At 47.4% G+C, this 17,359-nt stretch overlaps 1 protein-coding gene across 5 annotated transcripts in view; it reads left to right on the forward strand.

Annotated features, from left to right (window-relative positions):
• RICTOR (RPTOR independent companion of MTOR complex 2) overlaps nucleotides 1–17,359 on the forward strand; it is a 607,299-nt gene that overhangs the window by 239,100 nt on the left and 350,840 nt on the right. For all 5 annotated transcript variants that reach the window (XM_033932568.1, XM_033932543.1, XM_033932533.1 and 2 more), the window contains 2 exons: nucleotides 561–627; nucleotides 16,770–16,850. In XM_033932568.1, the coding sequence (XP_033788459.1) occupies nucleotides 561–627; nucleotides 16,770–16,850 (148 nt within the window). The remainder of the gene's footprint in view (nucleotides 1–560; nucleotides 628–16,769; nucleotides 16,851–17,359) is intronic.

Here is a 17,359-nt window from a genome sequence, read left to right on the forward strand (position 1 = left end):
GCCGGCGCGCCGAACGGCTGCGCGCCGTTCTCTCAGGCCAGCTAAATTGGTATCGCCGAGGGGGGGCGGAGCAGGCTCACACGCCCGGGTTGCAGGGGGGCGGTATCGCTGAAGGCTCCGTGAAGGAGCCGGCCCCGAATCAAAATTTGCTGCCGATTGCAGCTGTGGGTGGTTGTCGACGGCCAGAGAAGAACCGGCCCAGAGAAAGCTGAGAGCTCTGCCGACTGCAGGCTCAGATCTGGGCGCGCCGTTCTCTCAGGCCAGCTAAATTGGTATCGCCGAGGGGGGGCGGAGCAGGCTCACATGCCCGGGTTGCAGGGGGGCGGTATCGCTGAAGGCTCCGTGAAGGAGCCGGCCCCGAATCAAAATTTGCTGCCGATTGCAGCTGTGGGTGGTTGTCGACGGCCAGAGAAGAACCGGCCCAGAGAAATCTGAGAGCTCTGCCGACTGCAGGCTCAGATCTGGGCGCGCCGTTCTCTCAGGCCAGCTAAATAAGGTCTAATTCATTTTGTGTTATTTGTTTATAGTATATATTTGTAATTTTACTTATTTGTTTATAGGCCAGATCTCATGGATAATTATTTGGCACTGGTGTTATCTGCTTTTATTACTAATGGACTCTTAGAGGTAAGCTCAAATTAGAGAATCTATAAACTTTATTATGATCAGCACTTTTGTTTTGTGTAATACTGTGGCAATTGCAGTATAATTTTGCTGTTTCTTGAAACATTGTATGAGCCAGGAGATCTATTACTTTTGTCTATGAAAATGACTTATGACATACTAGGTGGATGTTCCCTGACCTGCCCTTTCTATATGCTGTTTTGCACCATTTCAGCACCCTGTGGCCTTATTTTTTTTAAGTTCAGTATTTTTATTGATATTTGAATATCGTTACAGCTATATGAAAAACAGTCAACAAATAACAGGAAGATATCATCATAAGATAATTTGTCTATCAGGTTAATGTTATAACATAAACACAGTAGATACATAGATAGATTACGAATTGAAAAAAGGTTACATTTGTTTGTTGTTTAGATAAGTCAATGGGTGACCAAATGCAACTCTGTGAATTAAAAGATAAGAGAAAACATTTTTCCAAAGCATGTTGTTCATATCTTTTATACTAACAAACTGAATTCCACCAGAAGGTGTAGCTCAGTAGTGAAGCAGATTTCCAATTCTGTAAAGCATGTTGTATACCAACTGAAAGCGTATCTATTAATTTCAGTTTACATGTAGAGTGACCAAAATAAGGATGTAATGAGTGTAAAATTACAATAACATAAATGTCAGTAGAGCAAATTGTTATGTCTTTGATAACTACTAGAGAATGACATGGGGAAAAAAATCTGTCTCCGTCACTGCCCCTACCCCAGACCACCGCCCCGTCCCCGCCGTCCCCTTCACCATCTAGTCCCCTTCACCGCCCCATCCCCTTCACTGCCCCATCCCCATAGCATCCATACAATCCTCAGAACTGCAATATTTAGCTTATTCCTTCCTTATAAATCAAAGTTCTGGCTGCTGAACTAGAGAAATAGATGTTCAGATGGCAGGGCTTTGTTTATAAATTATTATCAACACAACTAATATACTACTTTATCCTAAAGCAAAAAAAAAAAGAAAATAAATAAATAGGATTTTTTTTTTCTACCTTTGTTGTCTGGTTTCTGCTTTCCTCATCTTCTCATTCAATTCCTTCCATCCACTGTCTCTCTTCTCTCTGTGTCTTCCATGTGCTCTATTACTGTGCCTCTCCCTTCCCCCCCCCAATTGGTCTGGCACCCATCTTCTTCTCTCCGCTCCCCCCATAGTCAGGCATCTCTGTCTTCCCTGCCAGCATCTTCTCCCCACTCTCTGTTCCCCATTCCCTTTAGCGTCTTCTCCCCCTCTCTGCTCCCCATTTCCCTTCAGCGTCTTCTCCCCACTCTGTCTTCTCCATTTCCCTTCAACGTCTGTTCCTCTCCACCCCACCTCTCCTCCTTTTCTCCCTCCCTGCCCCTTACCTTCATGGCGCTTTCACCCCTCCCCCCTGCAGCGAGAACACCTCTTGGCCGCTTCCGCCATGCACACGACGCACCCCTTCCCGGCCAACAGGCCCCGGTTCGACTAAAAAAACTAAATAGTAAGTCCTCAATTTAAAAGGCAAAAAGAATGTTTCTTGCTTGCAGCGCACAACTGTGCCGACAAACCTCCCTGCCCCTTACCTTCGTGGCCGGCGATTTCTAAATTGCCTTCCTACGAGCAGCCGGAGCGTTGAAGTTGCATGTGGCTGCTGGAAAGGTTGTCTCTGATGCAATTTCCGGTTGCGTCAAGAGAAGACTTTATGGCAGCCACGTGCAGCTTCAAAGCTCTGGCTGCTCGTACGAAGGCAATTTAGAAATCGCCGGCCACGAAGGTAAGGGGCAGGGAGGGAGTAGGGAGATGTTTGGACTGGGCAGCAGCAGCAGCGATCAGTAAGAAGGGAGGGAGCATGATAGGTGACCGCGCGCGTTCCCTCCCTTAACTGCAGAGACGAGGTCATTCACTGCTCCATGGGGTGGTGAATGGCCTTGTCCCCTTAGCCACGATAAACACAGTTTTTTCCCCACCGTTTTTGTGGGTTATCCGCGGGTAACAGCCACCGTGTCATTCTCTAATTACTACTACTGCTACTATTAATTTTTTCTATAGCACTACCAGACTCACTCAGCGCTGTACAGAGTCACAAAGAGTAAGAAAACAGTCCCTGTTCAAAAGATCTTACAATCTAAACAGGCAAGATAGACAAACAAGATGTCATGGATACAGTTAAGGGGAACGATTAATCATTGGCTGGATTGGAAGCCAGAGGAGTAGGATTAAGGATTAAAAGCTACCTTATTTTTTGCTCCATTAGACACATTTTTTCCTCCCAAAAGTGAGTGGAAATAAGGGTGCGTCTTATAGAGCGATTACCCAAAGAGCCCCCCCCCCATTACATTATTTTAATGCTGCCACCCTCCCTTGCTTTCCGGCCAGCTTCCTGCCCCCTCGCGCATACTTTTTAAAAAAAAAAATATTTCTGGTGCCTTCACTCAGTGAGAGCGGCACACTAGGCTGGCTGGCTAGCTGCCTGGTCCCTGCTGCTTCTCCGAGAATGGACGGCAGACGCGGCAGCCTCCTCTTCTGTTCTTTTGCGGCATAATGGCGCACCAGGCTGCCTGCCTGGTCCTGTGCTGCTTTCCGTGAGAACTTAGGAAGAGGAAGGAAAGAGGAGGTTCTGCTGTTGGGAGATTTCAACCTGCCGGATGCGGACTGGAATGTTCCGTCTGCGGAATCGGAAAGAAGTATGGAGATAGTGGATGCCTTTCAAGAGGCTTTGCTCAGACAAATGGTGACGGAACCCACAAGGGAAAAAGCGATATTGGATCTGGTCCTCACTAATGGAGAGAGTATCTCTAATGTTCGAGTGGGTGCTCACCTGGGAAGTAGCGATCATCAAACAGTTTGGTTTGATATAACGGCTAAAGTGGAGAGCGGCCGCACGATACTTAACGTCCTAGATTTCAAACATACCTGAAGAAAGAGCTGTTAGGATGGGAGGACATAAGAGAAGTGGAAAGATAGTGGTCTAAGCTGAAAGGAGCGATAAAAATGGCTAAGGACCTTTATGTGAAGAAAATCAATAAAAACAAGAGAAAAAGGAAGCCGATATGGTTCTCCAACCTAGTGGCTGAGAAAATAAAGGCGAAAGAGTTGGCGTTCATGAAATATAAAAAAAACAAGAAGAGGAGAGCAGAAAGGACTACAGGGTGAAACTGAAAGAAGCCACAGGCGTAAGAACAAATGGCTAAAAATATAAAAAAGGGAGATAAATTTTTTTTCAGATATATTAGTGAAAGGAGGAAGATAAAAAATGGAATTGCTAGGCTAAAAGATGCTGGGAACCAATATGTGGAGAGTGATGAGGAGAAAGCAAATGTGCTAAACAAATACTTCTGTTCTGTGTTCACAGAAGAAAATCCTGGAGAAGGACCAAGATTGTCTGGCAAAGTTACACGAGAAAATGTAGTAGATTCTGCGCCGTACACAGAGGAGGGTGTTTATGAGCAACTTGAAAAACTGAAGTTGAACAAAACGATGGGACCAGACAGGATCCATCCCAGGATACAAAGGGAGCTCAGAGAGGTTCTGGCGAGTCCTATTTCAACAAATCTCTGGAGACGGGAGTGATTCCTGGGGATTGGAGGAGAGCGGATGTGGTCCCTATTCATAAAAGTGATCACAGGGATGAAGCAGGAAACTACAGGCCGGTGAGCCTCACTTCAGTTGTTGGAAAAATAATGGAAGTGTTGCTGAAAGAAAGGATAGTGTACTTCCTCGAATCTAATGGGTTACAGGATCCGAGGCAACATGGCTTTACAAAAGGTAAATCGTGCCAATCGAACCTGATTGAATTTTTTGATTGGGTGACCAGAGAGCTGGATCGAGGACATATGCTAGATGTAATTTACTTGGATTTCAGCAAAGCCTTTGATACAGTTCCTCATAGGAGGCTGTTGAACAAACTTGAAGGGCTGAAGTTGGGACCCAAAGTGGTGAACTGGGTCAGAAACTGGCTGTCGAACAGACGCCAGAGGGTGGTGGTTAATGAAACTCGCTAGGAGGAAGGAAAGGTGAGTAGTGGAGTCCCTCAGGGTTCGGTGCTTGGGCCAATCCTGTTCAATATGTTTATGAGTGACATTGCTGAAGGGTTAGAAGGAAAAGTGTGCCTTTTTGCAAATGATACCAAGATTTGTAACAGAGTAGACACCGAAGAGGGAGTGGAAAATATGAAAAAGGATCTGCAAAAGTTAGAGGAATGGTCTAATGCCTGGCAACTAAAATTCAATGCAAAGAAATGCAAAGTAATGCATTTGGGGATTAATAATAGGAAGGAACCGTATATGCTGGGAGGAGAGAAGCTGATATGCACGGACGGGGAGAGGGACCTTGGGGTGATAGTGTCCGAAGATCTAAAGGCGAAAAAACAGTGTGTCAAGGCAGTGGCTACTAACAGAAGGATGCTGGGCTGTATAAAGAGAGGCGTAGTCAGTAGAAGGAAGAAGGTATTGATGCCCCTGTACAGGTCATTGGTAAATCCCCACTTGGAGTATTGTGTTCAGTTTTGGAGACCGTATCTGGCGAAGGACGTAAGAAGACTTGAGGCGGTCCAGAAGAGGGCGACGAAAATGATAGGAGTCTTGCGCCAGAAGACGTATGAAGAGAGACTGGAAGCCCTGAATATGTATACCCTAGAGCAGTGGTTCCCAATCCTGTCCTGGGGTATCCCCAGCCAGTCAGGTTTTCAAGATATCCCTAATGAATATGCATGAGAGAGATTTGCATATAATGGAAGTGACAGGTATGCAAATCTAATGAATATGCATGAGAGAGATTTGCATATAATCAAAGTGACAGGTATGCAAATCTCTCTCATGCATATTCATTATTGATATCTTGAAAACCTGACTGGCTGGGGATCCCCCAGGACAGGTTTGGGAACCACTGCCTTAAATGAAAGGAGAGACAGGGGAGATATGATTCAGACGTTCAAATACTTGACGGGTATTAACGTAGAACAAAATCTTTTCCAGAAAAAGAAAAATGGTAAAACCAGAGGACATAATTTGAGGTTGAGGGGTGGTAGATTCAGGGGCAATGTTAGGAAATTCTACTTTACGGAGAGGGTAGTGGATGCCTGGAATGCGTTCCCGAGAGAGGTGGTGGAGAGTAAAACTGTGACTGAGTTCAAAGAAGCGTGGGATGAACACAGAGGATTTAGAATCAGAAAATAGTATTAAATATTGAACTAAGGCCAGTACTGGGCAGACTTGCACGGTCTGAGTCTGTATATGGTCGTTTGGTGGAGGATGGGCTGGGGAGGGCTTCAGTGGCTGGGAGGGTGTAGTAAGTCTGGCTGGAGTAAGTCTTAACAGAGATTTTGGCAGTTGGAATCCAAGCACAGTACCGGGTAAAGCTTTGGATTCTTGCCCAGAAATAGCTAAGAAGAAAAAATTAAAAAATTAAAATTGAATCAGGTTGGGCAGACTGATTCTCAATCTGAGAATCTCGGAGAGAGCGAGACCAGAAGGCTTTGAGCATGCGCAAAGCTCAGTCCAGCCCGGCAAAGGGAAGAAGGAGGATCTCCCTCGCCCAGCCCAGCCCAGCCCAGCCCAACGAGGGAGGATCTTCGGGCACTGGCACTGGCACATCCTGTGCATTGGTGCTGGTGCCGGTGCCCAATCGGGTAAGAGATGTTTTGCGGTGCTGGGGGGGATGTAGGATCGTGGGGGAAGGAGGGTGACGCGAGCGGGGGGGGAGGATGCCGGTTCGCAGGGGGGATGCCGGATCGGAATGAGAAAAAAATTTGTACAACGCGCTCACACGTATAACGCGCACGGTTATGCACGGTTTGTAAAATCGTGTATAACGCGCCCGTTATATTCGTGAAAATACGGTACATGACATCTTAGAGAGTTGCATGTTCGAGAGCAGAGATGTTATACTTATCCATTGATGTTGTTTGGTTTTCTATAATGAATATTCTACAAATAAAATTGTTCATCAAACCAAATCTCACTCTTGTCATAATTTCCAAAATAAAAATTTCTTATATTTAAGGACCGGATTATTCCATATAGACATGTCAAATTGGGTATAGATGGAATTGGTAGTGATTTTATCTAGTACATGGCGAGCGGAAAGTTTTTCAAATGATTCCTAAGTTTGTACTCTCTCCCTTTCATCTTTGTCCCAATGCAAAGCCTTTCCCTTCCTGTGCCAACACCAGTGGCGTACCTAGCATATATGACACCCAGGGCCCATCATTTTTTTGACACCCCCCATCTATATTAAAAATATGATTTTTAGTAACAATCCACATATTGCACAACAAGAGTGTATCTGAAACACTGCAGTGAGCACTAGAACACCAATACATACATCAGAACACTAAACAAGCCAGATCCCGCACAGTCAATTGATCCTGTAGTCAATGCCAACTGAAAACTATGTACTTTTCATACACACAGAACAGAGATACACCCTCGCCGAATATAGAATAATCACAAACTAAAAATAGAAATATGTAGACAAAAGTTAAACTGAACCGCCAAGAAACCAGACTCTGCATACAATGCAACACCACAACACCACAAAAACAGTGACTCATGTCTCCTAATACTGTGCAAAATATAAAGACAGTAGATGTAAATTTGAAAACCTGATACATAATAATCACCACCTTACAAATTAACAAGTGATTGGCTGGCCCGGAACATCCTCTCCAACGTCAGAATTTACATCGGGAAGAAGGCTTCTGGGCGTGATTAGCAGCAGGGAGATAAGCAGAGCAGCAGCGGACCGGGGGGGGGGGAGGGAGATGGGTTAAATCGGGCCTGAAGGGAGGCTTTTTTTTTTTTTTTTTTTTTCACGGCAGGGAGGGAAGGAGGTAGGTAGGCAAGCTGGCTGGCTTTGGGGGCGACAGGGAGGTAGGCAGGCAGGCTTCGGGGGGAGAAAGTCTGGAAGACAGTGAGGGGGACATAGGAAGGAGGCACGGGGGTACTAAGGACATAGGAATGGGCACTAAGGACATGGGAAGGAGGCACTGGGGGCACTAAGGACATAGGAATGGACACTAAGGACATGGGAAGGAGGCACTGGGGGCACTAAGGACATGGGAAAGAGGCACTGGGGACACTAAGGACATAGGAATGGACTCTAAGGACATGGGAAGGAGGCAAATGAGGCACTGGGGGCCCTAAGGACATAGGAAGGGGCACTAAGGATATGGAAAAGAGGCACTGGAGTCACTAAGGACATAGGAAGGGAGTCACTAAGGACATAGGAAGGGAGTCACTAAGGACATAGGAAGGGAGTCACTAAGGACATAGGAAGGGAGTCACTAAGGACATAGGAAGGGAGTCACTAAGGACATAGGAAGGGAGTCACTGGTGGCACTAAGGACATGGGAAGGAGGCACTAGGGGCACTAAGGACATGGGAAGGAGGCACTGGGGGTACTAAGGACATGGGAAGGAGGTACTGGGGGGCACTAAGGACATGGGAAGGAAGGAGGGAGGGAACATAAAGAGAGAATTGTTGAGCCTGAGTGCAGAAAGAAAGAAATGAAAGAAAGGATACACAGTCAGAAGGAAATGCAACCAGAGACTCATGAAATCACCAGACAGCAAAGGTAGGAAAAATTATTTTATTTTCAATTTAATGATCAAAATGCGTCAGTTTTGAGAATTTATATCTGCTGTCTATATTTTGCACTATATTTGTCTATTTTTCTATAGTTACTGAGGTGACATTGCATATTTTAAAGTCATCTGCCTTGACATCTTTGAAACCTCCCCAAATATAAATGATAATTAACATTTTCTCTGCGTATAGTGTGCCAAAATGAATGGAAGAAATTGGGGACGGGATTGGGGACAATTAATAGATGTCCCCTTTTGATGAAAAAGATAAATGGTCACGTTGGATATAGTCCTTACGAATGGGTTATATGCTTCACTGCTACCAGCAGGTGGAGACTGAGCACAAACTTGTATATCAGGCTAGAATCTGTCCAGCAACTCAGTCTTCCTCGGTCTCCGTTAAAACAGGTGCTAAGGCTCCCCTCTTAGTACTGTTGGAGTTTTGTTTTGTACTCCTGGGTTCCCCTTTTGTGCCGGATAGAGCTTGGACGGTCCTGTTTGGGGATCCGTCTGACCTCGGGGGGGGTGTTAAACTCGGCAAGTCTCGTGCTGGTTCCCTCTTCCCACATTCTTCCACCTCACCACATTTTTGTAGAGGTGCCTCAGCCGGTAGCCTGGCCCCCTGGTTGGTCAGCCCTCCAGCTTTGAGAGCCATGGAGTCTGTTCTGAGTAAGTGGGGGGGGGGGGGGAGGGAAAAATCCTGAGGTTTTCTGGTCTAAAGGGCTCAATTCCCTTTAAAACTGCCATTTGTATTTTCTCATCTAACCGGCACTTTTATTACAGCTAGGCAGTTTTTTTTTTAGCAAAATGAGCACTTTTAAGGGGAAAAAAATGCTCATTGTGCTCCAGACGCAAGGTACTCGCGGCCGGCCTGTGCAAGCGTTGTGCAGGCCGGAGCGGTGGAGGTGTCTCCCGACAGCCAAGGCACCTTGCCGCGTGTACCTCGCGAAGGATTCCCTTAATGCCGGAGTGGCTGGGGATTCCCTTTTGTGTCGGTCGGTTCCTTGGCCTCAGCGTCGGGAAAGTCCCAGGCTTTTCAAACACGACAGGCTGCAGGAGCTCCGATTTTGGTGGTTTCAGGTCCAATTTTGGCGGGAACCTTCTCCTTCATTTCTGTTACCTGAGGTGACCTTCCCCTAGTTCTGGAAATACAGGGGCAAGGTATGGCAGGGTCCTCTGCTGGGGCAGAGAGTCCATTGGGGCGCCAGGGGTTTTTCCCCATGAATTTATGTTAGCACTTTGTAAAGCTTATGTGCTGGTGGCTGGAGGTTCTGTACCACTTGGGGGGGGGAGGGGGTTGCCCTCGATGTCTTCCCCGGTGCAGCCCTACAGGACGGTTTTGCCACCCTCTACTCTTCTCATCCAAACACCCGAGGGTCTCTTGGGATGAGGATTTTGGCCCAGAGGAGCAAGATGTAATGGATGAGGACTTGGACCCTTGGGGAGATTTCCAGGATCCTCTTGGGGGCTCGGATTCTGCCAGCGAGTGGTTCGAACACCCCCCTGCTGGTGAAGATGCGTCTGTGGTGCGCATTTTTCAGCGGGAAGAGCTTCATGAGCTAATTCTTCAGATTTCCTCAGTTTTTCACTTTGAGGACACCGTGTCGGAGCCCCCGCGTATGGTGGGCCCCTTGCTTAAGGAGATCTGCTCTGCTTCCCACTCTTTTCCTGTGCATCAGGATATTCGGGACATTATGCTCACACAGTGGTAGGTGCTGGATTCTCCCTTTTGTTTTGCGTGCTCCATGGCCTACCTGTATCCCATTCCTGAAGGGGATAAGGACACTCTGAAGTCGCCTGTTGTGGATGCGGTGGTCTCGGACATCTCTAAGAGGCACACCGTGCCTGTTGAGGGTGGTGCGGCCTTGAAGGACCCGGAGGAGCATAAGTTGGAGTCTCTCCTTAAATAGAGTTTTGATGTGACAGCTCTGGTGTTCCAAGAGGCGAAGTGTAGCGGGCTGGTGGCTTGGGCGTGTTTTCGCTGGGCCAAGCATGTCCTTGACTGTAAAATTGAGGATTGGGAATTGCTCAAGCGCGAGGTGGCAAAGATTGAATTGGGTGCTTCTTATTTTCAGATGCCATGTTTGACCTCTTGTGAGCTTCTGCCAAGTCATTGGTGTTTGCAATGGCAGCTTGCCATACCTTATGGCGTTGCACTTGGTCAGCGGACTCAGCGTCCAAAGCTAAGTTGACAAAGTTTCATTTCAAGAGATCTTTCTTGTTTGGTGAGGACCTGGACAGGTTGGTTCAGACTCTCACTGATTCTAAAGTGCCTCGTTTGCCTGAGGATAGGCCTAGGCCACTGGGTAGAAGTAGTGCTGCTCGTGGGCGTGAGCATGATTTCTGCCTTGGTCGAGGGGCTGCCTCTTTTCAGTCCCCTGGGCTCTTTAGAGGCAGGTTCTTCCAGTGCATGCAGTCCTTTTGTGGGGCCCGCCTGGGTGTGGATAGCGCCCCTGCTGGGTCCCCTGTTGCCCTTTCTGTTCAATGACTCCTTGCCGGCGTCTGTCTTGGTTCCGGTGGTAGCCCGGCTGCAGGATTTTTATCCAAAGTGGGCAGATATCATATCCGATCAGTGGGTTCTGGAGGTGATTCAGGACGGTTATGCTCTGGAGTTTGCCCGTTCTTTGCCAGATCATTTTCTTGTTTCTCCCTCGCAAGTGGCATGGAAGTAGCAGGCCTATCGTCAGACCCTTCAAAGATTGTTGGATCTCCACGCGGTGGTTCCAGTTCCCCCATGGGAGTGGAGCACAGGTTGGTACTTGATTTACTTTGTGGTGCCAAAGAAAGAAGAGACCTTTCGGCCCACCCTGGATTTGAAGGGGGTCAACAGGGCTCTTCACATGCCTTCCTTTCGCATGGAAACTCTGCGGTCTGTGATTCTGATGGTTCAGCCGGGAGAGGTTCTGACCTCTAGATGTGACTGAGGCCTACTTGCACATTGCTATTCGGGCCTCCCATCATCGCTTCCTGTGCTTTGCGATCTTGGGGCAATATTATCAGTTCTATGCACTTCCTTTTGGTCTGGCCACAGCTCTGCGGACGTTCACCAAAATGATGGTGGTCATCGTGGTGGCGTTGCGCAGAGAGGGCATTCTAATTCATCCTTACCTGGACGACTGGTTGATTTGAGCGAAGTCGTTACAGGAGAGCACCCGGATCACGGTTCGGGTGGTGGAGTTTTTGCAGTTGCTGCGATGGGTAGTCAACTTTGCCAAGAGCCGGCTGTCTCTCTCTCAGCGCCTGGAGTATCTAGGCGTGCTGCTCGACACTTCCTTGGGGAAGGTCTTCCTTCTTGAGGCCTGGGTAAGCAAATTGCAATCTCAGATTCGTCTGCTTATGGTATCCCGATGTCCTCGGGAGCAGGATTTCCTCCAAGTCTTGGGGTCAATGGCAGCTTCCCTCGATGTAGTGAGGTGGTTGCGGGCCCATATGTGTCCTCTTCAGTATGCTCTTCTTTGGAGGTGGTCGCCTCAGAGGCATAGTCTGGATCACCCAGTTCCGCTTCCGGGCTTAGCTCGGGGCAGTCTTCATTGGTGGCTCCATACCCCCCATCTTGTACAAGGGGTGAGTGGACGGTGCTGCTCACGGATGCTAGTCTCAGTTGGGGAGCTCAGTGTCTAGGTCACTCAGCTCAGGGCACCTGGTCCATGGAGGAGGCTTCTTGGTCAATCAATGTTTTGGAGACCAGAGCCATCCGTCTGGCGTTGCTAGCCTTACAGTCCTTTCTGATGAGCAAGTCAGTCAGGGTTCTGTCGGACAATGCCACGGTGGTGGTCTATGTCAAACATCAGGGGGGCACTGGGGGCACAGGAGGCGATTCTACTCATGGTCTGGGCGGAGTCGCACCTTCAAGACATATCAGCTTCCCACATAGCTGGAGTGGAGAATGTTCAGTTGATAGTGCAGTCTTGGGGTCAGCCCCTCATGGACCTGATGGTCACAAGTGTCAACGCCAACACACCCCGCTTCTTCAGTTGTCGCAGAGACAGTCTGGCCGAGGGCCTGGATGCTCTGGTTCAACCATGGCCAACGGAGGGGCTGTTGTGTGTGTTCCCTCAGTGGCCATTAGTGGGCAGAGTTCTTCTCTGCATAATTCACCATCCGGGTCTCGTGGTTCTGATGGCTCCAGATTGGCCTCGATGACTGTGGTACGTGGATCTGATGAGGCATCTGGTGGCGGATCTTCTTCCTCTGCCTCTCTTCAACAACCTTCTAATTCAGGGTCCCATTCCAATGTTCGATCTGGATCCCTTTTGTTTTACGGCTTGGCTCTTGAAAGGGGTCACCTAGGTAAGAAGGGGTATTCAGATAAAGTGATCTCAACTGTTTTTGGGTCCAGGAGGCTTTCCACCTCTTGGGCTTATGTGAGGGTTTGGTGTCTATTTCAGGAGTGGTGTGATGCGCATGAGTGGTCTCTTTTTGCTTCCCTGCCTAACATCTTAGAGTTCTTGCAGGATGGCCTGGATAAGGGACTGGCTTTGTCTTCTCTCTGGGTTCAGCTTGCGGCCTTGTCAGCTTTTGTGGGTTGTTGAAAGGTCAGCGTTTGACTGCCATTCCTGATGTGATTCGCTTCTTGCGGGCGGCCAAGTTGCTCAAGCTTCCCGTACGACTCTCTGTTCCATCTTGGGATCTGAATCTGGTTCTGTCAGTTCTAGTATGCCCTCCATTTGAACCGTTGGGCGACTGCTCTTAGAAGGACTTTACTCTTAAAGCAGTCTGCTTGGTGTCTATTACTTTAGCTAGATGTGTTTCTGAGCTGTAGGCATTCTCTTGTAGGGCTCACTTTTTGGAGATTTCTAGGCTTGTTCCTTCCTTTCTACCAAAGTGGTTTCTCCTTTTCATGTCAATCAGGCAGTGGTCCTCTCGGTGTTGGGTAGCTGGAAGGACTCTTCTGAGCAGAGATAGCTGCGCAAGTTGGATGTCAATTGGGTCCTTCGCTCTTATGTGCAGAGAACCAGGAAATCAGATCATCTCATTGTTCTTCTAGCGGCTCCTCGTAAGGGTGATGGCGCTTCTAAGGCTACTATTGCACGCTGGATCAAGGAGACTATTGCTTCCGCCCATCTTCTGAAGAAGAAGCCTGTTCCAGAATTTCTTAAGGCTCATTCCATTAGGGGTCAGGCAGCTTCTTGGGCTGAATCTTCTCTGGTGCCTCCAATGAATATTTGCAAGGCTGCAGTTTGGTCTTCTCTGCATTCCTTTGTATGACACTATCGTGTGGATGTTCATGCGAGTTGGGACGCAGTATTCGGTGAACGTGTTCTGGTGTTGGCCCTTCGGGTGTCCCACCCTTAATGGGTACTGCTTTGGTACGTCCCATTTGTAAGGGCTATACCAGTCTACCAAGCGATACAGAAGGAGAAATTGGGATCTTACCTGCTAATTTTCTTTCTGTTAGCTTGTAGATTTGTATAGTCCCCCACCCTGTCTGACTTTGTGCGGTGATTGTGGGTTTTTATTTTCCTCGCGTGCAGATTTTGTTATTTCTAAGGGTTCTAGAATTTTTCTAGGGCTGGGGAGAAGTAAGAACAGTGGCTATGGCTCAGCTGGCTTAGCTGGTGAGCTGTGGGGATGTTTTCTATACCAGGATTAAGTTCTACACATGTTCCAACAGTAGTTTATAAGTATTTGTTGTTTTTTCCACTCCTGTTCGGAGTGTGTTTTACTGTTTTCAGTTGAAGTCTTTCCTAGGTTCTGCTTGGCTATTCGGCAGACTGAGTTGCTGGGCAGATTCTAGCCTGATATACAAGTTTGTGCTCAGTCTCCACCTGCTGGTAGCATTGAGGCATATAACCCATTTGTTAGGACTATACTACAAACTAACAGAAAGAAAATTAGCAGGTGAGAACCTAATTTCTCCATCTAAGTGCAGTTTACTTAACTGGCATTCAAATTATTTAATTTTTCACTGTCACATCTTCATATTACTTAGTAAAAAGTCTTATTTTGAGAGCATAATGGGAAAGTATTGATAATATTTTAAACCATGCAAGAAGTTTTATGCATCATTTTAAGATGAAAAATAAGGAATTTTTTTTTTTCAGTTTTCTACTTCTAATCTTAGGGGAAAAAGGCATTCTCTAAATTTTTCTCTTTACCCCCTTATGAGAATAAAAAAAGACCAGAAGGAGTGATAAAAGCTAGGTAGGATCAAAGAAATAAGGGTGAAAAAATTGGAAGGAAGAGAAAGATGTTAAAAGTTGCTGGAGAAAGTAAGACTGAAACAGAAGACGACTTGAGGAGAAACCCCCCCCATTAAAAGTGGAACTTGATTCCCATCAGGATCCATAGGGATCAGAGAGAGCTTAGTGGTCCTGATATTTATTTGAGAGTTAGAGGCATCACTAAGGTGACCATATGTCCTGTTTTGAACAGGACAGTCCCGTTTTCGGAACCCCTGTCCCATTGTCCCCACACACAGCTTCAAGACGCCAAAATGTCCCGTTTTCAGGGACAGCGTCCCGAAGCTGTGCACAGGGACAACGGGACAGGCGATCGCTTCCTGTCCCTCCCTGCCTCACCAAAAAAAAAAGCCTCCCTCCAGACCCAATTTAAACCTCCCGCCAGGTCTGCCGCCGCTGTTCCTCTGCTTACCTCCCTGGCGCTAATTGCGCTCAGAAGCCTTCTTCCCGATGTCAATTCTGACTTCGGAGAGGATGTTCCGGGCCAATCAGGCAGCTTTGGCTGGCCCGGAACGTCCTCTCCGACGTCGGGAAGAAGGCTTCTGGGCGTGATTAGCGGCAGGGAGGTAAGCAGAGGAGCAGCGGTGGTGGACCGGGAGGAAGTTTAAATCGGGCCTGGAGGTAGGCTTTTTTATTCTGTGGTGGGGGGAGGGGAAGGAGGTAGGTAGGCAGGCAAGCTGGCTGGCTTTTGCGCGGCAGAGAGGTAGGTAGGCAGGCTGGCTGGCTTTGGGGGAGGTAGGCCGGCAGGCTGGCTCTGGGGGAGGTAGGCAGGCAGACTGATTGACTTTGGGGAGGTAGGCAGGCAGACTGATTGACTTTGGGGAGGTAGGCAGGTAGGCTGGCTCTGGGGGAGGTAGGCAGGCAGGCAGGCTAGCTCTGGGGGAGGTAGGCAGGCAGGCAGGCTAGCTCTGGGGGGAGGTAGGCAGGCAGGCTGGCTGGCTCTGGGGGAGGTAGGCAGGCAGGTTTGCTGGCTCTGGGGGAGGTAGGCAGGCAGGCTGGCTTTGGGGAAGGTAGGCAGGCAGGCTGGCTGGCTCTGGGGGAGGTAGGCAGGCAGACTGGTTGACTTTGGGGCGAGGGAGTCAGGCAGGCTGGCTCTGGAGGAGGTAGGCAGGCAGGCTGGCTGGCTCTGGGGGAGGTAGGCTGGCTGACTGGCTCTGGGGGAGGTAGGCAGGCAGGCTCTGGGGGAGGTAGGCAGGCAGTCTGGCTCGCTCTGGGGGAGGTAGGCAGGCAGACTGGCTGACTTTGGGGTGAGGTAGGCAGGCAGGCTGGCTTTGGGGTGAGGCAGGCAGGCTTGCTTTGGGGGAGTTAGGCAGGCAGGCTTTGGGGAGGTAGGCAGGCAGGCTTTTTGGGAGGGGGTGGGACAAAGACTGGAAGGCAGTGAGGGGGACATAGAAAGGAGGGATGAAGGAAGGAAAGAAAGAGGCAGAGAAGGGGGGGGGGGTTGTAAGTAGAAGAAAGACTAGAGAGATAAAGGCCTGGACCAAAGGGGAAAGACAGGAGGCAGAAGCAGGACTTTGGGGGTGCAGACAGAGGGGGGAGAGCCCATGAGGAAGAGCAGAGATAGGTAAGATCATAACAGAGGAGGGAGAGAGAGGAAGACCTGGAACAAAGGTACAAAGGAGAACTCACACTGGATCTGGGGGCATTAAGGACATAGGAAGGAGGCACTGGGGATATTAAGGACATAGGAAGGATGCGCTGGGGACACTAAGGACACAGGAAGGAAGGAGGGAGGGAATAAAAAGGGACAATTGTTGGGCCTGAGTGCAGAAAGAAATGAAAGAAAGGATTCACAGTCAGAAGGAAACGCAACCAGAGACTCATGAAATCATAAGACAGCAAAGGTAGTAAAAATGATTTTATTTTCAATTTAGTGATCAAAATGTGTCAGTTTTGAGAATTTATATCTGTTGTCTATATTTTGCACTATATTTGTCTATTTTTCTATAGTTACTGAGGTAACATCTTTGAAAACCCCCAAATATAAATGATAATTAACATTTTCTCTGCGTATAGGGTGCTTTGTGTTTTTTTAAATTTTATGGTTACCATTATGAACTAATAAGATATTGTGCGTACATGAAAAATGAATGGAAGAAATTGGGGGCAGGGTTAGGGTGAAAATGGGGGTGGGGCTAGGGCGGAATTGGGGGCAGGACTGAATATTAATAGATGTCCCATTTTGATGAAAAAAATAAATGGTCACGTTAGGCATCACTAACAGATTTTATATGGCATTCTTGAGGTTTGAGTAGGACTGGTCAGCAATAATATTAAATGCTTTATATGCCTTCTCTATATAAAACTTATCAAAGTATTGCATAAATTGCATGCTGTATTCAGATAAGAAATTGAAATATATTTTTTTTCCTTAGGGTCTGGTTGAAGTTATAACTAACAGTGATGAAGTGGTGTCTGTTAGGGCAACAATTCTCCTTGGGGAGCTTTTGCACATGGTAAATTTATTTATTTATTCATTCCATTTTTTTAATACCATTCTCACTAGGCAGCTCAGAACAGTTTACATGAATTTATTTAGGTACTCAAGCATTTTTCCTTGTCTGTCTTGGTAGGCTCACATTCTTATCTAATGTACCTTGGGCAATGGGTAAATTAAGTGACTTGCCCAGGGTCACAAGGAGCAGCATGGGTTTGAACCCACAACCTTTAACTACTGACCCACACACTCCCTTTAAACCAGTTTGCTTCAATGACTGCTTAACATTTATTTTAATTTAAGGTTTAGAAATTAGGTTAAATCAAGTTGCTCTTAGTTACAAATGGTCATAATAACATGCACATGTGGGTCATATTAACTTATTGTATGACCTTGTCAAGACTTGTAGGTCACATGATATCACATGTTTTATCTGTTGAGCTGCTGTCATTAAAAAAAATATATAGATAAAGTTTCATTTAAATATTCTTATTTTGAAGTGTCTGCATTTTTTAACAGTTAGCATAG

This window comes from Geotrypetes seraphini, chromosome 1, assembly GCF_902459505.1.
Source record: "Geotrypetes seraphini chromosome 1, aGeoSer1.1, whole genome shotgun sequence".
Classification (NCBI taxonomy): Eukaryota; Metazoa; Chordata; class Amphibia; order Gymnophiona; family Dermophiidae; genus Geotrypetes; species Geotrypetes seraphini.